Consider the following 19800-nt stretch of genomic DNA (forward strand, 5'->3'; position numbering starts at 1 on the left):
CAAGCGGCGAGGTAATTAAGATCCTGCAGGTGAGTCGAGGTTCTGCGCAGGCCGCACCTGCTCTCTTTAACATTTTGGATCTCGTGCTGATTCATCTTCGAAAGTAGGTCGTCGCGCAATAAACACGCCGCAGCGCCCGTTTTCCGTTTAAATATGCGTAACTGGCCCTAAGCTCGTACTACTTACTTAATTACAGTTTAATGCGTGAGGGCACCTTCGTAATTGTGCATTAATGACCGCTTAATAACCTCGCCAGCTTTAACCCTCGCTTAATTATGCAAATGATAAGCCCTAATCTGGGATGTAACGACATATTAATTAAATTTAGCCGTAACGATTCATTTATCGTTGAAGATGTGTACGCGCCTTTACGTCGTGCGCTGTGTTAACCAGCCAAATTTATATTAGCGAAAACGTCAACCACCGTACATAGTAAGATTTTAAGTTTTAAAACTTGAAGCGTCTTGACTGCCGGTTAGTCGCGTGCCATGGAACTGCATCAAATTGGACCTCATTGCAGGCGAGAAGTTTAAGCGACTTTACAATTTATGTAGTACTTTGTTGCCTACTGAAAATATGCGTTACCTAGCATTTGGACGTAATGAGATTGGGTTAATTTTTTTTTTTTTTAATAATTAAGAAGTCTAAGTTAATTTCGTGGCATTTTGATGGGATAACTGCACACAGTTAGCGGTATTTAGTAAGTTCTGAAGTTATTCTTCAGAGGTTGGTCATTACAACCTCAGTACGCAGTCTTTAATCGTAGCGACGTTAAAATTAGCCTTTAGACTCATAATGTTTCATGAAAGGTGCGATAGCAATAGCAAAAGTACAAAACACACTATAAATTATTTATTAACGGTTAATTATGTACAATTAACTTAATATCCTAATATAGGCTGATAGGTTCCCAATTTATTGGGGCTTCGCGCGTGAATAACTGATCCGTGGGCACCGCGTCTAACAACATAACCTAAAAAATCGAACTCCTCAGGTTTTCCACTCTTAGTTTCGCACCGGGTTGCCGCTTACGTGTTTCCTGACGTATCTCACTAGCATCTCAAGGTGGGGCAGTTCGACGTGCTCCATCCGATAAAACCTCCTCCAAATGGCGCTCGCTAGCACTGTATCGTCGCACTCGAGACCTTCGTCATAGGCTATTATAACAGCCTGAAGCTGTTCCGAACATTCATTAATCTGTTGCCTCATAATTTTGGGACTGGCGGCCTGAAAATAAAATATCAATGCGCGCCGACACTGATGCAGAAAAACATACACCCAGTTGCTTCGTTCTCGCGGCTACATCGAGCCAGAACGCCTCGAACATGGCGTTCCGGACGACCTTCCCTTTGTCTCCCTCCGCCATCATACGAACCGACATCATCCAAAGATGTAGCTCGGTCACGATGAACCACGAGAAAAATGTGTCGGGTAAATCGAATTTCTCAAAAAAGGCGACGTAATCCACCTGATCGGCGATTTTCTCGTACAGCACGCACGCGACGATCCTCAGCCGCTGCAAGGACGAACAAACCGTGGTCGCTTGCGACGAATTCGCGGTACGTACCTCTCTTTCGAACTGCAAGAACGGTATTTTCGTCAAAATCCTAACGATCAAGCTCTCTTCTTTGGGCGCGGTAGCTATTTCGTACGTGGACACGGACCTTTTCTTGTCCCGTTTCTCGTTTAAGGCGACGCTCGATACTTGCCTCGCTGTTTTCATGTTCCTGTAGCGAACTGTCAGCTCCTGAAAAAGATACGATTAACGCGATTCCTCAAGCACGTCGGATGACGCACGTAACCGCGCCTTAAAACGCTGACGCTTCGTTGTAAATTCATGTCGCGCCGACTTAAAAGTACCCCAATAAATACTAATAAAAATATCGTTTCATAACTGCTTAACCTATATTCGCAAACGCCGTCAAAAGTCAAATGTCAACACACGCCGATCAGTTTTTTAAATGGCAGGATTTAGAATGTTAGCTATTAATAATATTGGAACAAATTTAAACATTATATAAACAATATAATATATGTCCGTTAGAAAAACAGAATATTTCGAAACTTATAAAAAAAGTAAATCACTGCCATCTTACGGAGGACTCGCGAAGCTCCAACCACGCGACGAATCCGCGAGAGGGCAGGCGCGACAGTCGTGTGGATGAAGTGAATATGCCAAATTACAATCGGGAACGGTGAGAAATATTTTAGAAATTCTTTGCTAATTTAAAATTGTTTTGCGCGGCGAGTGTCGCCTCGTGTTCCTCTCGGACTGGAATCCGCGTCGACGTGCGAAATTCGCGCGACGAACGCTAATCGAATCGGAAAATTGAGGGAGAGACGTCTGCTTGTGACCTCTGACTAGATTGCACATCCGAACGAAAATATTTTTATATAACGTCGGAACCTTGTAGGTGGGCTTTCAGTTCGTACGGGCCAAATGATTCGGCGAGCGTGACGCGCCTTTTTCGCGAGGAGGTGTGGCAGTTGGTTTTGTTTGCCTATGGTAAACCCTGGCGTTTAAGTTCCACCCATATAAAGGTCCTTAATTATCCCTTGACGTACCTAAAGTGTCTTTAAGACCGACAATGAGTCTGCCGTTTCGCTACATTTCGTACCCTGCCTTTCAGCTGAGGCCGCCGAGCTGTTTTGTAAGCGTTAAACGTTCAAAGGAAGATGAGTGGCAAAGCGCCGAAAAAAGCGAAGAAACCCGTCAGCACGACTTTGGGCAAGGCGCCCAGTCAAAACAGCGAAACTGAGCACGATGTTTCGAACCTGCAGAGACCCATCGAGACCAGCGTGACGGGGTTCAGGCAGGTGTTGGCGCTGCTCGAAACCGCCACCGATGAGGTGGGTCCGTTTGAAGTCAGACGGGGTTCCTTCATGCCTTTTTTTTTTAGGTGAAGGGGTACGTAATGCACGAGTGCGGCATCATGTATGAGTGCAAGGTGTGTCGGAGCATTTACAGGAGCCTTGCCAATTTCGTGCTGCACAAACGATGTTATTGCAAGGAGAGGTGCGGTTCCATCGACTATTTAGGCAATGCCGCCGCCTATCAGGTGCGTCATCCAAGTAATCTGACCTTCCTATAAAATTTAAACTCTCGGAAAATGGGGAAAACGCCCAGGAACCATAGATAACGAAAATCGGTGGGTTTTGGTTAGTTTGTCGGCTTCGTATGCCCGGTAAATTGACAGTAAAGGTGGCGGTAAGACGTAAAGCTTATAGAAATTGCACTCACTTGCCGGAGTGCATTAAAGCAGCAATTAAAACGGAAAAGGCTGAGGATCTGGGCGTTCACGGAAACTCTATAAGACTTAAATGCGCGGAAAATGGGGGAAAACGCCCGGGAACCATAGATACCGCCAGCCGGTGAGTTTTGATTAATTGATTGGCCAAGTGTTCGAGTAATAAGACGTAAAAATTTAAAGAAATCAATCGTAATTGTCGTAGTGCATTTTGAAAATAAAAAATATTTAAGAAAAACTGTAGGAAATGACAGAGTAGTAATTCAAACCCAAAAAATGTAGAAGTGGTGCGTCTTCGCGGTAATCTGGTGTTCAGGGAAACTCTACAACACTTAGAGGCGCGGAAAATGGGGGGAACGCCCGGGAACCATAGATAACCGAGATTGATGTGTTTTGGTTAGTTTATCATGTGCTTATTCGAGATAATTTATGACGTAAAGCTTATAAAATTACGCATATAAAAGAAAAATTTTATTTAACGGCGTAGCAGCGATTAAAACGGAAAGTGCGCATTGTGGCGCATGCGCCAGTTTTATGTCCCGCTTACCGCTACGATTTAAGTTTAAATTACGGAGCGTTTTTTTTTTAAACCTTCCGATTCAATCAATGAAAAATATAAAATAAATCCCTTGCATTTGAATTTGTCAACCGATTCCACTTTTTCTCCTGATTTCAAATATATATGAAGCAACAATATGGTTAATATGTGTAATAAGTGAAAATTAATGCAAATATCTTTTTGAACAAATAATATGAACAAACATATTGAACAAATCATGAATATTAATTAGGTCGCTACTGCATTGGTTAAATGGAGAACTTTTTTTGGGAAAAATGTAATACCTATCTAAACCAAAATATCTAGTTTTTAGTGTCCTTCGGAAAAAAAAAGCATTAGTAGGCTGTTGGTTTTACTTTTACAGTTTCAATTAAATAAGACAACATCCTAAAAGCAAGATAAATAATAAACGATTCTTATTAAAAAAAAAAAACACTACCTGAAACCTAATTTTTTACAAAATTGTCTATTAATAAATTAAAAACGACCTCTTTGAGAAAAAGTAGAACACAGTTGTTGAAATTGTCTTCCACATTGAAGGATACTGTTTAAATTCTTCGACTCCGGGGGGGTTTTCATGTGGATTCATCTGGAAATAGTATTTCTTGGTCGAGCAATGGGTAATGAGCAATTTTGTTCAAAAACCATTGACAAAAATTAACAAGCATTTTTTTTTCTTTTTGAAATGGACCCAAAAATCGTCGCCCTAAATTATTCACATTCAATTAGAAAACACCCTGTATATTTGAAATCTGGAGGAAATCGAGTGACACGTTCAATTGCAGGGTATACCATTGATAATAAAATATTGACAGATACAATTTTCGTTTTATATGTTTGATTGCAGAATCGGCAGGTTTGTGAAAAACGCTCCAACAAAGTTATCCATTATCCACGTTTTTTAAACACCGGAGAAAAAATAAACAAATAAAAAATACTTCATTTATTTAGCATAAAGCTATAACAGAAAACAATCGTATTTACATTTTAAATATACGAGCCAGTAGCAAAATTTAAATAAGTATAAAAGTAGCAAAGTATACAGAACAAAAGTATATAACAGCAGAACAATTATAAAAGAAAATTCAGAATAAAATTCCAGATAATACATAAGTTTTAATTAATTTTCTAAAAGCATTTAAATTATCACACTCCTTAATATTTTTTGGCAGCACTAAAAAACCTTTATTTAAAATGGTATTCAACGTATGTGTAGTTTTACATCGATTGACTAGTATGAAACCAGTACGGTTTCTAGTGTTATATTCGTGAGCATTCTTAATCATTTTATTTTTTATCTTAAATATAAATGTATCAAACATTACTTTTTCCTTTACAGTTAATATTTGTAACACATTTAACATAGTCATCACAGGTGTATATCTATTACATTTGAAAATTGCGCGCATTGCCCTGTTTTCTATTTTCTGAAGTTCCGTTAGTCTATAGTTAGGTATACTAGGCAATAAAGTTGAACATTATTGCAAATATGTCGCCGCCAAGCTATTTTAAATTTAAAATTTTGTGGAACTTTTAAAATTTTTGCCTGCTCTAGGTATGAAACCCACCTTTTGCGAGAACTTCACAATGTGAATCAAAATTTAATTGTGGATCTAATACAATTCCCAAATATTTTATATTATGTATTTCTCATACTGCAAATTAACGCCATTTATATTTATATTAACTTATTGCACAGCCATACAAACATTCGATACAGGTCATTCTTACCAACGCCACATATGTCGGCATATAATGTAATTTTACTCTTTTTCCCAACTTGAGAGCTAGATCATTATTATACAGAAGAAACAACAAAAATGGCCTCAACACAGTCCCCTGTGGTATGGTCTGTTCATAGATATAAGAAAGTGGGGATATTTTAGCCAATCCAGGGCTAAAATATCCCCGTTGACTGTCTCAAAAGCTCTTCTAAAGTCCAAAAACACAGCCAACACAAAACTATTGTCATCCACAGTTCCTTTCGAAATCCCGACTGACTAGAGACAGTTCAATCGTTTTCGTCTCAATCTCTCTGCAGCTGCTCCTTTGCAACGAGGTCCAATAATTTCTCGTACACTGGCACAGTGTTGATGGGTCTAAAACCACCAAAGATGACTTCCATTCCTCTGGAAAATGCCCTTTGACGCATTGATAACGTCCAATATTCGAGTCCAAATGCCAGATTCACTCCCTCCAACATTTTTGATTTTGATGATTCGTGACAAACAATTTTGGTTGCAAACAAAATTGGGGTATTGCAGGAGCGCGTGCGCACGCCGTCAGGAAAATCGAACCTCGGATCGCCGGATATCGATCGGAAGAAAAAAATCGATACCGTAATCGATAAGCTGGTCGATAGGCGGGAGGTGGAGGCGCTCGTTAAAAAAATCACCGAGGAGGACTTGACTGGAGACGACTCGAACAAAATCGTCAAGGACATGAAGGACCTGGAGGTCGCGGCGTCTCTCAACAATAACGTCGTCCTCGAGAAGATCGACACGAACGGCGCCGCCATGTTCCAAACGGTGGTTCAAAATGGCGTCGAGAAAAGCGACGAAGACGTGAGCGACGCGGATCTGATGAAATCGGAGGTGATGGAGGTGCACGGCATCCTGGAGAATAGGGACGTAGTGCTTGGCGAGGACGGCAAGGTGTCTCAGTACCTCACGGCCGCGAAGCTCCGAGAGAATCCCCTATTTCCTAAGTCTAACCTCGCGTGCGGCGAATGCGACCTCAGGTTTACCACCCGCAAAACTCTGATCCACCATGTCAAGGTAAGTTTTGGAGGTCTTAGAGTAAACACGTCCCAGATGCGACGGTGGGCTTCGGATGGCCTTGGGAAAGATGTACGTGCGGCCATAATTGCTATTTTAAATCTTAATTTTTTAATTTAATCTTTAAATGGTTATAATAAATTCGGCCACTTTTTCGAAAATCGCGAGGGGTCCTCCAAAAAAAGGGCGAATTTGGAAGTAAATCGAAGAAAACATATTTTTTGTGCTTCAAACGTCTTTGTTGGGGTCTACGATTTCACAAAATCGCAGAAAATAAGGAAAAAAATGGGATAAACCACGAACATTGTTGATTTTTTCAAAAAATGGGAAAACAGGAAAACCCGCAAAAATAATTGATTTTTTTAACAGGAAAAACATCTTAAAAAAAGACAAAACTCAAAAATCAATGTTTTTTGGAAAAAAAAAATGAAAAACTTCATATATTATTGATTTTTTCTAAATAGAAAAATTCTTAAAAATTTGCGTTTTTTTTTTCACAAATTCTCTATTTTTTTATATGATAAAAAACAAAATTACGAAATCCTCAAAACTTTGATATTTCAAATAACAGAAAACCGAAACCTCCAAAGCTTTTTCATTTTTTAAAAGGAGTACCTCAAAATGTTTCGATTTCTTTGTTTCTGAAAATGGGCGAAATTTCCCGTTACAGAAAAAGTTGAAATGAAAACTGAAAAACCTCAAATATTCTTTGTTTTTTTTTTTAATATTAAAAAAACGGAGGAACCTCGAAGATTTTTTATTTTTTAAAATTGTTTCATATTTTCTAAAAACGGAAAAAGTAGACAAACCTCATTTTTTCGAATAGTAAAAGAACAAATTAGAAAATGTTTAAATGTTTTTTTTTGTTGGAAAACTTCAATTTTTTATGTTTTCTAAATATAGTCAAAAACTCTCTATTTTTTCAAAAGACAGAAAACTATATTAGCAAAACCTTCAGAGTTTTTTTGATTTTTTAAAATAAATAAATCAGTATTTTTCTTTTTTTTTTTGTTTCTGAAAATTGAAATGTAGGTGAAATTTTTCATTACAAAAAAAGTAGAAATAACAGTAAAAAAACCGCAAGTGTTCTTCTTCTTTCAAAAAATATAGATTCTTAATATGTATTTTAAAACTCAAAATTTCTCAACATTTTTTTATTTCTTTTATAAATAGAAAAAAATAGACAAACCCCAAAAATAGAAAAAGATCTAAGATTAGATTTTTTCTTAGCGTAGACCTTTAAAACCTTATATTTATTTTTTTCTAAAAGTAAAAAAATTGTATTCGATTTTTTTCCAAAAAATACAAAAAAAAAGAAGAAAAACTTAAAAAAAAAAGAAAAGAAAACCTTCAATGTTTTTTAATTTGTTAAAAGTTAGAAGTACCTCAAAATTTTTTGATTTTTTTGTTCCGAAAAAATGTAAATATAAACGAAAATTCCCGTTACAAAAAAAAATAGAGACAAAAGTAAAAGAACCTCAAATTTTCTTGTTTTTTTCAAAAAGTATAAAATATACCCAACCTCAAAGAAAAATCTCAACATTTTCTTATGTTGAGGTTCAAATCAGAATCAATAATTCTCGTTATTTTCAATAATTAGTACCCAAATCTAGCAAATCCTGAAAGTTGATTTGAAAGGAAAAAAAAGGAAACCCTCAAAAGTTTTCTATTAAAAAATTGAAAAACCTCAAATGTTGATTTTTTCAATACATAGAAAGACATTAAGGACATTTTTTTTATTATTTTTGTTGAGGCTTTCGAGTTTTTATTTATAATCCCGTACGCGCTGTTTATTCTGTGGCCGGTCCGGGAGTGCCAAAAACTTCTAAAAAACAGAACAACAACAATAAAAGTTAGAAGTTTCTCAACATTTTTTGTTTTTTTGTTTCTAAAAATATAAATAAAAGCAAAAACATAAGAAGAAAAACCTCATCTTTTCTTGTTTTATATATATATATATATATATATATATATATATATATATATATATATATATATATATATATATATATATATATATATATATATATATATATATATATATATATATATATATATATATATATATATATAAAAGACACGAAACGCCAGAGAATCTTGATTTTTTTAATTAGAAAATAAAAATTAGAAAATTAGAAAAAATTTTCTTGTTCTTAAAATACAAAAAATGGGCACCTCAAAAATTATTGTTTTTTTTCTTCAAAAAATTAAAGAAAAATGTTGAAAAACTATTTTTTTATTTTTTCTAAAATAGTCAAAGATTCTTGTTGACTTCAATAATTGTTATTATTATCAATTGATTTATTTAGCATAAAGCTATAACAGAAAAATATCGTATTTACATTTTAAATATACGAGTCAGTAGCAAAATAGGAGTAGTTAAAAAAGTAATTAAGTGAGTAAACAAATGCAGAAAATCGTTTTTTGATTTCAGGGGGATTAAGAAAAGGAAAACCAAGACAAAATTGTTTGATTTTTTCCTATTTTTAAAAAATTGAAAAGCCTCAAATGTTATTAATTTTTTCAATATGTAGAAAAGTATTGAATGCGTTATTTTTTATATTTTTTCTTAAAAAACTCAAACTTGTTAACGTCCAAGGGAACAGGGGCTTTTGCGTTTTTATTTGTAATCCCGATTTTTCAACACCGATCGTCGCATCCTTGCGTCGTGTTTATTCTGTCGCCGGTCCACCGCAGTGGACACTGTAACACTCGGTTTGCAGAACCAACACAACCAGAGCCGGATCATGTACGTTTGCCCAACGTGCAAGGACGCGTTCGCGAACCCCTGGTGCGTCTACCGCCACTTGCTCAAAGTCCACCGTATGACCAACAAACAAGTAAGACGTATGCGGGAGCAGGTGCACAACAGTTGGATCCGCCGCGACGAAATCAAGGAGAAGAAGACGACCGACTGCGTCGTCGTGGCGGAAAAATCCCAAGAAAATCAGGTCAGGACTGGATTTTTTTTTCATTTTGTTTCCGATCCCCGATTTAATCCTTTCCACTATTTTCTGCGTTAAACTGAATTCACCAAGGAAAGAGGATCGCCACGTGTTGTCAGTTGATAGTTCCATCTCTCGTTTTTTTTTTATTAAATTTCGTAAAAAGATTATTTTTTTTAGATCTCCGTCATGGGATAAAAGCAAATTCTCTCCATCTTCTGAGGCTTCGATTTGCAATTTTTAATTGTTATCAATTATCTACGGCTAAGCTAAGCAATTATTTATATGTAGTTACGAGGGTGGGGCGAAAAGTTTCCGGTTTTCCGGATTTTTAGTTATTCTGGTTTCCAGAAAAACATGTTTTTCTCCATAACCATTCACCCGATCGGCAAAATTTTTTCACTGGCAGACGCGAAGGATCCAGGGCTTTAATGTTTATTTCAAGCGTTTTTTCGATTATATACAGGGTTTTTAAATTATAGGCAAAAATCTAAAAGGCTTTGAAAATTGTTCTTTTCTAGAGTAATCGCTAATCAAATATCGTAAAAAATATGGCCAATCGGTTCAAGCAGTGTCATAGGCCGCATCAAGACCTACAATTTTTCTATTTGCGGTTTTCGTCTATCACACACGCTGGTCGAGAAATTTGAAAAAATCTATATGAAAATCAGGGGGCTCAGTCAAGACGCGATGACGTCATTGATCATTACGGTGCACTGCATGTTTTCAGAAAAGTCTTATTTTCTCGAAAACCATTTAATATTTTAGAAAACACAGTCTGTATTTCCGGTATTGTTTTAATTATGTACAGGGTGTGTCGATTATGGGTGAAAATATCTAAAAAAATGGAGATTTTTTATTTTTTAAAATAGGAAAAGTAGACAAACCCCTTTTTTTTCGAAAAGTAAAAGAAAAAATTAGAAAATCTTCAAAGATTATGGATAGCTTCATAATTCAAATTTGTCCCTTTTTTTGTAAGAAAACTTCAATTTTCCATGTTTTTTAAAAATAGTCAAAAAATCTATATTTTTTTCAAATATAGAAAACAATATTAGTAAAACCTCCAAAGTTTTTTTGATTTTTTAAAATAAATACCTCAGACGCGATGACGTCATTGATTGTTACGACGCACTGCATAGTTTCAGAAAAGTTTTGTTTTCTCGAAAACCATTTACTATTTTAGAAAAAACGTGAAAAATCCAGGGCTATAACCTCCATTTCCCTAATTATTTTAATTATGTACAGGGTGTATCGATTATTATTATCGAAACAATTTACTATTTTTAAAAAAATCTTGAATCAGGAAACGTGGAAGATCCAGGGCTATAATCCTATACAGGGTGTGTCGTTTATTCGCAAAAAATGTAAAAGATCCTAAAAATTTCCGTTTTTGTGGGTTAATTATTGGCGATAAATCAAGGAACCGTTAAAGATGGGATAATTTCATTTGAACAGTATCGTAAACTGAGTCGAGAAAGAGTTTCAGGTTTCGTCAATTATACGGGGCGCGAAATATTTGGGAAAATATCGCAAATTTTAATATTTACCGATGTTTGCTGTAACTTTGAAGTCTTACTAGATGTGAAGGACATTTTATGCAGGGTGCATGCGCAATTAAATTACATCGATTTTCCATAGTGGTCCGTACTCCTTTTACCACACGAAACCGCGAAGCACTTTCTTTTTATAAAAGAAAAATCTTGTTTAGCATTGTCTTGTTTTCCTCATTTCTCGCTTGCTGCCGTAGGTGTCTTTTCCCTACGAATTTTGTTTCAAATAATAGTCGTTTATTATTATCGTGACGGTCGTTTTCCAGTGGATCGACGTGATGGAGGCGGGCAACGACCTCCAGATGTGCGGCGGGTGCGGCAAGCGCTTCGAGCGCAGGGCCGCTTTGCACTCGCACTCGCAGATGTGCGCGAAGCGCATCGCGCTCTGCAACGCGATCAAAGAGGACGGCAAGAAAGTGGCCGCCGCCGCCGCCGTCGCCGCCGCCCCCGAAGAAAAAAAACCGGCCCCCGCGGACGAAGACGCGCCCAGGGGCGCGTCCCGCAGGAAACCGGACGTGCTACGCATGTACGAGCGCAAACCCCTCGACGACGACGACGACGACGTCATCTTCGTCGGCGAGGAGCGCGTCGAGAACGGTTTCGCCGGTTTCGACCTGTCCAACTTGTCGTACAACAACCCGCTGCGCAGGAGGTCGGCGAAACGCGCTAGCGACGGCGACGACGTCGACGGCCGGCACACCAAGTCGACGAGGACGTCGTGCGCGGGTCTCGTCGACCGTGCCGCCCCCTACATGGACGACGAGAGGACGCGGTGCCGCGCGTGCGAATCCCACTTCCCGTCGACGCGTCTCCTATTACGTCACATGTCCGGCCACTTCTCCTGGTTCCGGTACCAGTGCGCCAAGTGTTCGTACGTGTCGTTCGCGCGCGCGGACTGCGTCGCGCACGCGCGCCAACTTCACCGTCGGGACGACGACGTCGTCGTCCCGGTGCCCGACTGGAAGACCGTCCTCATGTCGCACGACTTCAAGCCCCTGGAGAATCGTCCGGACCTGTCCGAGGTCGTCGTCGACCTCGACGAAGAAGACGACGTGGTCCCCGTGCCCCGCCTCGCCGTCGTCGTCGAAGACGTCGACACGTGCGGGTTGTTCGCGGAGCGCGTCGCGCCCCACGAAGACGACGACGACGTCGACGTCGGGGACGACCTCCACCGGCTCCCGGAGCCGCCGGAATTGGCCGTCATGCCGGCGGACGTGTCCGGCGCGATCAAGGCGGTCGAAAGGCGCGAAGTGGGCGGGGTCGACGAGTTCGAGGAAAGGGCGGGTCCCGCGGCGTGCGATTGGTCGGACGGGTCGAGCGACGCGGAAGATTTTTACTACGACATCGAGCACCACAATTGCGACGGCGCCGTCGCGGACGACGCCAAGGGCGAGTTCGCGGAGAACGCGGTCGATCCGCTCGACACGACGCAACGCCCCTCGCGGATACGCACCAAGGCGAGGCAGGACGAGGACTTCTTGTATTACGGCGGCGCGAAGGGTTGCGACGCTTTCCAGGTGCCGCGGGCCAAGGGCAAGGCGGCCAAATCGACGTCCGGCCCTTTGGCGAAGAAGAAATGATCGTTTCGTTACTTGTGATACCGTTTTTGTAAATTATTTTTCAGAATAAAGATTCGTTTTTGTCGGCGTAGTTTTGGGAGGCACGAGGCGACGTATGAGAATGGTTACGGTTCGGTTGTCCAAGCAAAGAATAAGATTTTTAAGAATCTCGAACGATCGTTTCGTTACTTGAGATATCCTTCTTGTAAATGATTTTACAGAATTTCGATTCGTTTTGGGGGGGCACATGGTGACGTATGAGTATGGTTATGGTAATGTTTCGGTTGTCCGTGGCAGTTCGAAGCATAGAATAAAATCGTTAAGAACCTCCTTTATGATGCAACAATTAAAATTGGGGTCAAAAGTGACGTCGTAATACGATTTTTAGTCACATGATCGCAGTTGATAGAGGTCCTGCTTATACTGATGATGAAGAAACGATCGTTGCGTTACTTGTGATACTGTTTTTGTAAATTATTTTTCATAATAGAGATTCGTTTTGGCGGGCACATACATGGTGACGTATGAGTATGGTTAAGGTAACGTTTCGGTTGGCCGTGGCAGTTGGAAGCATAGAAAAAAATCGTTAAGAAGCTCCGTTAGGATGCAACAATTAAAATTGCGTCGAAAGTGACGTCTTAATACGATTTTAGTCACATGATCACAATATAGTCAGCCTATAGCTACTAGAGCTTATAGAGGCCCTGCTTATACTGATATTACAGGAAGCTTAGGAGCGATTAAATCGAAGAAGAGCCATTTGACGAAGTCGATCGGCTCGTTCCTTGTGATGCCGCTTTCGTAAATTATTTTTCCAAATAAAGATACGTTTTTGTGGTCGTGGTTTCGAGGGGGCGGGCACGCGGTGACGTATAAGTATAGTTATGGTTAAATTAGGTAGAAATTCGATTAAAATAAATTTTCCGCTTGAAACCCAAATCACATGTACCCACGCTAAACGGGCAATGATGTCACCAGGTCGGTGCTAAAGATGCTGCGTTCGGTATCACGGCGTAGACGAGACGGATTGTTAGTCACGTAATTGCAGATCAATCTGACCATATAGCTACTACAATATAGACGCCGGAATTTTGAAAGCACGTCGGGCCCTTTGGCAAGAAAATAAAGACTGTTTCGATACTTGTAATATAACTTTTATAAATTAATTTTCTGAATAAAGACCTAATTTTATTACTATAAATAGAAAAAAATCTTTTTTTCGTTCGTATTTACCTGTGCTTTTGTTTTGTAGTTTCCTTCATTTCTTTTTATTCATCTGTTCCAAAAGTTACATATTTTCTGTGACTTAAGTGATGACCGGTGGCCTTTTTGTTTAAAGAAAAATACATGTTTATTGCGTCCGCACATATTTATAATTCATTTTTGCATAAAGCTTAGTATTTGGCACTAATAACCACTAAAAATTATCGTTTATTGTACTAAAATTTAAAAATCAACGACAATCAAGCCCGTTCCGTTTAAAAAAAATTGCATTTTGACTACCCGATCAATAATCGAATAAAAAGAAAAAGCGGGATAATCAACAAACTCGGCATAAAACTCTGCATTATGACCGATTGATTCTGGTTAGTATGCCATGGAAGTAAAAAAGAAGAAGCCCGCGTTCAACAACAAACCAACCAATACTTATTTAACATCGACACTTAATTTGGGAAGCGTTTTATTAATTTTTTATTAAAAAGTACAAAATAACTACAGCTAAAGGTCGGGCCCGTTAATTAAATAGATCGCCTCGTTATCGCACCCGCATATAACCCTGCCCTTGCACATGTCCAACGAATTGATGGGTTTGTCGATGGTCGACATCAAGGTAAACACTTCCAGGTTACTTTTGGCGGAACCCGGAACGAGCCACACGCTTGCGTCCTCGTCGAACCCCGAGGAAAACTGTTTCCGACCCTTGCTCGCCCAGTGCCAGACTTCGCCGGCGCTCGAACAGCTAAATAGTTTATTCGGGTCGTCTCGGTTGAATTGGATTTCCGATATCGAGCCCTCGTGCGCGTTGAAAACGTTCACGGGAAACGTGTCGTGGCGCAGATCCCAAACGCTCAAGGCGCCGAGCTCGTCGCCGGCGATCACCAGGTGCCGTTGGTTCGGATGGAATGCCAAACAAGTGGGGATCACTTGGTCCCCGTTGAGCATAAAACTGTTGCTTGGTTTGTCGTCGGGGACTCTCAAGTCCCATATTTTCATTTGGGCGCGCAGGTTGCTCGTCAGTATTTCGTTGTGTTTCATGAAAATGACGCTTTGGATGGAACAGCTGTCGGCATTTTCTGTAAAAATCAATGACTCAGGACACGTCACCGAGTAACGCACGAAGCTCAACTTTCGAAATGTTGTCTTCTCTTCACTGATGGATATTTCACATAGTCAAAATCATTAAAGCTTAATCCTTATTTTAAACATTTGCAGAATTAAAATCTAGCGGATGAAGCACTTTTTCCTATATTTTGATAATGAAAACGGCCAAAAAACTTAGTTAAAATCGCATTAGGTCAAAATATGTTTAGAATTAAAAAAAAACTTATTGGTTAGTTTCAGTTTTAATGAAACTGAATTCGGTTATTGTAAGCTTCCGACAATGAAAATTTCGGCATGTTTTATATGTTTATGGAACTTTATTTTACATTTTCAAAAAAAAAGTTTAATACAAAAGTTGCAAATTTAACGTGTGGATTTAATATTACATACTTATTTATACACAAGGTCAGCCAAAAAAACAGTGCATCAAAGCTATATTTTTTCAAATTGAAAGCACTATACATTATTTCATAAAAGGAAAGGTCCTTTTTCACTGATTTATTAAATCTATACATCAAACGCTCCAACTTTTGAATTAATTTTTTTTCCAAAATGTAAAAGAAACAAGTTACGGTACCTATCGTACGGACCACGTTTTCCATTTGAGCTGTCAATAAATTAATCCTGCCGTCTTCTCCCACCGTTACGATATCGCTCTCGTACAGAGCCAAACCTGTGCAGCTACTCCGGTCACCGTTGAAGAAATAATGGATGTCCGTCCACTTGTTTTCCTGTTTTAAACCGACATCGTCGGCCGGTCCAGTTACGATCGTTTGCAAATGGACCGAGCCCGAGGAAGAACTGCTGACGAAGTAGTTGGGGTTCAGAAACTGCAATGGGAGACCTCAATACGATTCGCAACCCACGGCGGAAACCGACGTCTTACTTTTATTTCAGTCACGTCCCCGCAGTAGGGGAGGGACGCGACCGCGATCGGAAAAATGTCCTCCTCGATTTCGCAAAACTCCCACAACCTTACGTTGTTTACGTCGTTGTCGGCGCTCCCCGTTACGAAGGAGTTGCTCTCGTTGAAGCCGTCCGGTCGCCATCGGATTTTACTTATTTTTTCCGATACGAAATTGCCGTGAACGTTATACGACATTACATCTACAATGTTTTGCGATTAAACGGAAACCGAACGAAATTTTAACGCTTTTCTTAGATTTTATAGGTTATCTCACCACTGAACACGAACTGGTGGTTTTGGGACTGTGTCGTAGCCATTGGCAGCAAAGTCCAGTTGTTTGAAAATCGGGTCTTTATTAAACGGGTCTGTTATGTTACAATCGCTCACCAGGAAAGCAAAATCATGCTTGATATGATAAAAGTAGGCAATTGGGAGCGGCGCTGCTATTTAGCAATTTTTTTACTTGTTTTATAATGAGGCTATGACTGTGATTTTAAAATGAAAATTTTATCATTTAAAGAAATGCTTTTTGTTTCAACACTTTCGTATCGTATGCCTATGATTTCGTTATTTTATTCAGTGTTGGTACAGAATATAGAACAATACTATCACGGAGAAAAGACGCAACCGAATTATTTCAAAAAAGGTAGTAGCCTAAAGTCAGTGTAATTTGTTTAGAAAATCGGTTTCTTCATTATGTTTTTTTGGTAAAGAAACTATTTAACAACTATTTTAAAAGAATTGTGTAATTCCTAAACAAACCAATTAAAAAGATTCTTATTTATAATGCACCTGTGATTTTTAAATTAAATTTTAGTGAAAATATTTTTGCTTATTTAATTTCAGTACACCTCAAAACAATATCTTACTGTTTTCTGTGCAAACAAGGGAACTGGACGAATTAAACTTTTGTATTATTCAATTGCTTAAACTTTAAGCCTTAAAGAACAAAATTGCCTTCTAGGTTCTTCAAACCGAGACTAACCAAATTTCTACATTTGCACCTAACCTAAAAATGCGTAGTTCACTATTTATACAATAAACTAACATTAAAATAACACGCGCTCGTGTTTCACGTAAGAAATGGCGCTCGCGAAAGGGAATTACAAATCGATCCCGGAAGGCGCGGTCGTACTTTCGGAGAACGAGGCGGTCCGTTACCAGCGAGAATTCATTTACAAATGGCCCAATTGGGTTCAAGGGTTTCCGCTAAAATTGGGGCCCCACCTGCTCGGGGTGGCGTCCGCGTGTTGCGGTATATTCTATAACAACTATTACAGGAGAAGGTTGAGGCTGTTTCACATCGGCAGAGTTGTTTCTTATCTGCCCGTTTGTTTTCTGCCAGCGACTTTATCTGCCGTGATGCACGCTGAGGTAATGAAGGTCGTTATTTAACGCTTCAAAACCGCGGTGACTTTTAGGCCATACAGAGGCCAATCATCCTGTTAAAGGCAGACGTTTGTCCCGTTTGCCTCGAGGTTAAAGCCGGGTTACTGCAGGCCGCTTTGGGATTTTTGTTGCCGTTTTTACTAGCCCCGACGGGGTCCATGGCGGTAAGTCATATTTTTCGTACGCGCCCTAAGGCTGAAGATGTTCTGCGTTAGCTGGCTCATCAGTCCGGCTGTTACAATATGCCCCAAATTACCCAGCGTCCAACAGAGGCGATACAATTTTATAAAAAGTTGCTTAAGCCGATAGGAAGCATTTCCTGGAAGATTTGTGCGGGTCAGGCGTTGCTGGCTAGCTTTATGACGTACCTGGAAGCTCGAGCAATGTTGCAGATCAATAAAGAACTCCACGACGAAGAAAAATCGGGAGAATTGTTGTTGTAGGCATTTTATTAGAAAATATATTTAATTTTAGTTTATGCATGATTTTTTCTCCATTTGCATGCTATCACCATCCCGAATCGAGTCGGCACAAAGTTTTGAAAAAGTATTATGTTCGATCTTTTTTTATTTCCCTCTCCAACCATGGTCGAGAATCATACGCGTGGAAACGAAGTAGAACCGAAATCACCTGACCGTTGTTCTGTGACTGCCAGTGGAAGCAAAGTACAATTCTGTTATCTGTGATTCGATCGGCCGTGATATGTAACTGGCTACGTTGTAACTCGAAATTCACGTAATTGGCTCGTGGTAACGCGTAGTTTGCTTACGCCGCGATGTCTGCAATTTACACGAGGGGCATTGCGGTCCTCGACCGATTCGTGCCGCCGAAATTGCAGCCGTTGTGGCAACATCCGGCTGGTGAGTTTGAAACTACTACCCGAAAACTCGTTTAAAAATATCGTTTTTAGGACCCAAAACGATATTCTTCTGGGCGCCGGCCTTCAAATGGGTACGCATTAAAATCTCCCGTTGCCCCGTCGTTGATATCGCATATTTTAGGGCTTGGTAATGGCCGGTATAGCGGATCTGGCCAGACCCGCGGAGACTATAAGCCCCAGTCAAACTACGGCGTTGGCCGCTACCGGAGTGATCTGGTCGCGTTATTCGCTAGTGATAATTCCGAAAAATTACAGCTTATTCAGCGTCAACGTGTTCGTAGCAGTCACGCAGCTGTTCCAACTGTACCGGGCAGTTAAGTAAGCAATCGGTTACCGATTTCGAGGTAGTTCGATTAAAGTTCGTCCCATTTGCAGCTACCGGATGCAACAAACTAAGAAACCCGTCGCGTAGCGAGAAACCTCGGGGGCCGTATAATCACGTTAATGTTGTTTATGTATAATTTTTATTTTGTTATCCTCTATTCCAATAAATATCGAAAACAGGGCCGAAATAAATCCAACCTTCCCTCCTCTCAAACCCACCTTTTTATTATAAAATTTGTAAATGCGAAAAACAACCAACAACCATCTTCTTTAAACTTAAAGAACAAAATGTGTATGTTTGTAAGGAAAGCTTTGGTGAAAAATTAGGCTAGTCCTATCGAGTCAATCAGCGACTGGACTTTCGCGACGTACTGCTCTTTGGCTTGGTCTTTGGACACGCCCTTCTTGCCGCTCCAGGCGTCCCACTTCGCTTTGCCCTTCACGTCCAACAGTCCCGGACGATCTGAAAAAACCCGTAATAGATGAACCACTTAAAAACCGACGAGTCACTTCGAAAACCCGCGCACATAACCTCAATCTTGAATTATTATTAAAAAAAAGACCTGGGTACCTGTGTTGACGTCTCCGACCGTCGCCTGCTTGTAGAGAGCGTAAATTTCTAGCAGGTCCTCATTCGAAGGCTTCGACTTTAATTTGTTCACGTCTTCCGCCGCCTTGTTGAATTTCTACAAAATCGTTAATATTTTACAACCACTCATAATTGAGTCACGCGTTTCAATAAGTTATTTTTAAAAACAATTGAACTTTTACCTCGTCGAGCGACATGGTTTATCTGAAAAAAGAGACGGCGATGAGTTTTCTCGAGTGTTAGGAAAATATTAATTTTTAAGATAAAAGCGATAAAAAACTTCGTGGGGTTCAAACGAAGGCGCGGCACGGGAATACAAATTAAAAATTAATGAAATTCGCGACTTTTTCGGTTCAACAAAACGTACGAACAGTTTCCGAATTTATCAGACGTTTGTGCATTCCCAATTTATTTCGTGTACCAGAGAAACACGATTGGGTAGCGATAATTTATGCGAGGCATTCCAATTAACTACTCGTCCGTGAATACCGAAATACGAAATACAGAAAAATGATTAAATTATTATTAATTAAAATTACTATCAAAAAAATTATTTTACAAGATTAGCAACGTATTTAATTACGCGGTTAAAAATACATACTTACGGGTCGGCAATTAAAATATGAAAGCTCACTAAAAACAAAACACACGCTACACCTGCGAAAGCTGCGCACCGAATGATAACGTGGCGGTTACTAGCGGAACATTTAGCGGTTACGCGTCCTACCTACCACGTTATATACAAAGGTCG

General features: G+C 39.6%; 6 protein-coding genes across 11 annotated transcripts; 3 read left to right on the forward strand and 3 right to left on the reverse strand.

Moving 5' to 3' along the window:
* Positions 1 to 837: 837 nt before the first annotated feature.
* Positions 838 to 2047, reverse strand: LOC132701188 (ubiquinol-cytochrome-c reductase complex assembly factor 1). Its single transcript, XM_060668921.1, has 5 exons — positions 1798 to 2047; positions 1568 to 1747; positions 1277 to 1516; positions 1033 to 1227; positions 838 to 973 (listed from the first exon to the last, which is right to left on the reverse strand). The coding sequence occupies exons 1-5, from the start codon at positions 1837 to 1839 to the stop codon at positions 890 to 892; spliced, it is 741 nt and encodes a 246-aa protein (XP_060524904.1). The 5' UTR covers positions 1840 to 2047; the 3' UTR covers positions 838 to 889.
* Positions 2048 to 2146: 99 nt separating this feature from the next.
* On the forward strand, positions 2147 to 12721 carry LOC132701187 (zinc finger protein 800). 4 transcript variants are annotated; one of them, XM_060668917.1, is made up of 6 exons: positions 2147 to 2195; positions 2631 to 2850; positions 2901 to 3059; positions 6072 to 6584; positions 9308 to 9535; positions 11346 to 12721. In XM_060668917.1, the coding sequence occupies exons 2-6, from the start codon at positions 2677 to 2679 to the stop codon at positions 12657 to 12659; spliced, it is 2388 nt and encodes a 795-aa protein (XP_060524900.1). In that variant the 5' UTR covers positions 2147 to 2195; positions 2631 to 2676; the 3' UTR covers positions 12660 to 12721. The 4 variants fall into 4 exon arrangements, with proteins under 4 accessions (XP_060524900.1, XP_060524901.1, XP_060524902.1 ...); XM_060668918.1 differs by lacking the exon at positions 2147 to 2195 and adding an exon at positions 2206 to 2414; XM_060668919.1 differs by lacking the exon at positions 2147 to 2195 and adding an exon at positions 2404 to 2541.
* Positions 12722 to 14290: 1569 nt separating this feature from the next.
* LOC132700850 (nucleoporin Nup43) lies at positions 14291 to 16344 on the reverse strand. The gene is made up of 4 exons (XM_060668421.1): positions 16142 to 16344; positions 15847 to 16067; positions 15538 to 15790; positions 14291 to 14932 (listed from the first exon to the last, which is right to left on the reverse strand). Exons 1-4 carry the CDS (start codon positions 16182 to 16184, stop codon positions 14358 to 14360), a joined length of 1092 nt encoding a protein of 363 aa, XP_060524404.1. The 5' UTR covers positions 16185 to 16344; the 3' UTR covers positions 14291 to 14357.
* A 520-nt stretch (positions 16345 to 16864) lies between these two features.
* LOC132701261 (uncharacterized) lies at positions 16865 to 17734 on the forward strand. 2 transcript variants are annotated; one of them, XM_060669055.1, is made up of 3 exons: positions 16865 to 17241; positions 17289 to 17420; positions 17472 to 17734. In XM_060669055.1, exons 1-3 carry the CDS (start codon positions 16951 to 16953, stop codon positions 17697 to 17699), a joined length of 651 nt encoding a protein of 216 aa, XP_060525038.1. In that variant the 5' UTR covers positions 16865 to 16950; the 3' UTR covers positions 17700 to 17734. The 2 variants fall into 2 exon arrangements, with proteins under 2 accessions (XP_060525038.1, XP_060525039.1); XM_060669056.1 differs by having other exon boundaries at positions 17298 to 17420.
* A 149-nt stretch (positions 17735 to 17883) lies between these two features.
* On the forward strand, positions 17884 to 18657 carry LOC132701264 (mitochondrial pyruvate carrier 2-like). Its single transcript, XM_060669058.1, has 4 exons — positions 17884 to 18116; positions 18167 to 18207; positions 18258 to 18454; positions 18512 to 18657. The coding sequence occupies exons 1-4, from the start codon at positions 18032 to 18034 to the stop codon at positions 18546 to 18548; spliced, it is 360 nt and encodes a 119-aa protein (XP_060525041.1). The 5' UTR covers positions 17884 to 18031; the 3' UTR covers positions 18549 to 18657.
* Positions 18658 to 18664: 7 nt separating this feature from the next.
* LOC132701265 (putative acyl-CoA-binding protein) lies at positions 18665 to 19781 on the reverse strand. Of its 2 annotated transcripts, none has more exons than XM_060669059.1 (4): positions 19655 to 19781; positions 19232 to 19253; positions 19032 to 19146; positions 18665 to 18923 (listed from the first exon to the last, which is right to left on the reverse strand). In XM_060669059.1, exons 2-4 carry the CDS (start codon positions 19244 to 19246, stop codon positions 18784 to 18786), a joined length of 270 nt encoding a protein of 89 aa, XP_060525042.1. In that variant the 5' UTR covers positions 19247 to 19253; positions 19655 to 19781; the 3' UTR covers positions 18665 to 18783. The 2 variants fall into 2 exon arrangements, with proteins under 2 accessions (XP_060525042.1, XP_060525044.1); XM_060669061.1 differs by having other exon boundaries at positions 19651 to 19748.
* Positions 19782 to 19800: the final 19 nt, after the last annotated feature.

Source organism: Cylas formicarius, unplaced genomic scaffold (assembly GCF_029955315.1).
Source record: "Cylas formicarius isolate icCylForm1 unplaced genomic scaffold, icCylForm1.1 PGA_scaffold_4__25_contigs__length_36172078, whole genome shotgun sequence".
Lineage (NCBI taxonomy): Eukaryota > Metazoa > Arthropoda > Insecta > Coleoptera > Brentidae > Cylas > Cylas formicarius.

Bases quoted from the DNA above. Each gene is read 5' to 3' on its own strand.
- LOC132701188 (XM_060668921.1), bottom strand. From the start codon at position 1,839: ATGAATTTACAACGAAGCGTCAGCGTTTTAAGGCGCGGTTAC. The intron at 1,748-1,797 runs GTGCGTCATCCG...TATCTTTTTCAG, and splicing joins GCGTTTTAAGGCGCGGTTAC to GAGCTGACAGTTCGCTACAG. The intron at 1,228-1,276 runs GTATGTTTTTCT...TTTTATTTTCAG, and splicing joins CGAGAACGAAGCAACTGGGT to GCCGCCAGTCCCAAAATTAT.
- LOC132701187 (XM_060668917.1), top strand. From the start codon at position 2,677: ATGAGTGGCAAAGCGCCGAAAAAAGCGAAGAAACCCGTCAGCACGACT. The intron at 3,060-6,071 runs GTGCGTCATCCA...GGGGTATTGCAG, and splicing joins GCAATGCCGCCGCCTATCAG to GAGCGCGTGCGCACGCCGTC. The intron at 6,585-9,307 runs GTAAGTTTTGGA...CTCGGTTTGCAG, and splicing joins CTCTGATCCACCATGTCAAG to AACCAACACAACCAGAGCCG.
- LOC132700850 (XM_060668421.1), bottom strand. From the start codon at position 16,184: ATGGCTACGACACAGTCCCAAAACCACCAGTTCGTGTTCAGTG. The intron at 16,068-16,141 runs GTGAGATAACCT...AAAACATTGTAG, and splicing joins CCACCAGTTCGTGTTCAGTG to ATGTAATGTCGTATAACGTT. The intron at 15,791-15,846 runs GTAAGACGTCGG...CTCCCATTGCAG, and splicing joins GGGACGTGACTGAAATAAAA to TTTCTGAACCCCAACTACTT.
- LOC132701261 (XM_060669055.1), top strand. From the start codon at position 16,951: ATGGCGCTCGCGAAAGGGAATTACAAATCGATCCCGGAAGGCGCGGTC. The intron at 17,242-17,288 runs GTAATGAAGGTC...GGTGACTTTTAG, and splicing joins CTGCCGTGATGCACGCTGAG to GCCATACAGAGGCCAATCAT. The intron at 17,421-17,471 runs GTAAGTCATATT...GTTCTGCGTTAG, and splicing joins CCCCGACGGGGTCCATGGCG to CTGGCTCATCAGTCCGGCTG.
- LOC132701264 (XM_060669058.1), top strand. From the start codon at position 18,032: ATGTCTGCAATTTACACGAGGGGCATTGCGGTCCTCGACCGATTCGTG. The intron at 18,117-18,166 runs GTGAGTTTGAAA...TATCGTTTTTAG, and splicing joins GTTGTGGCAACATCCGGCTG to GACCCAAAACGATATTCTTC. The intron at 18,455-18,511 runs GTAAGCAATCGG...TCCCATTTGCAG, and splicing joins CAACTGTACCGGGCAGTTAA to CTACCGGATGCAACAAACTA.
- LOC132701265 (XM_060669059.1), bottom strand. The intron at 18,924-19,031 runs GTACCCAGGTCT...GGGTTTTTTCAG, and splicing joins GGTCGGAGACGTCAACACAG to ATCGTCCGGGACTGTTGGAC.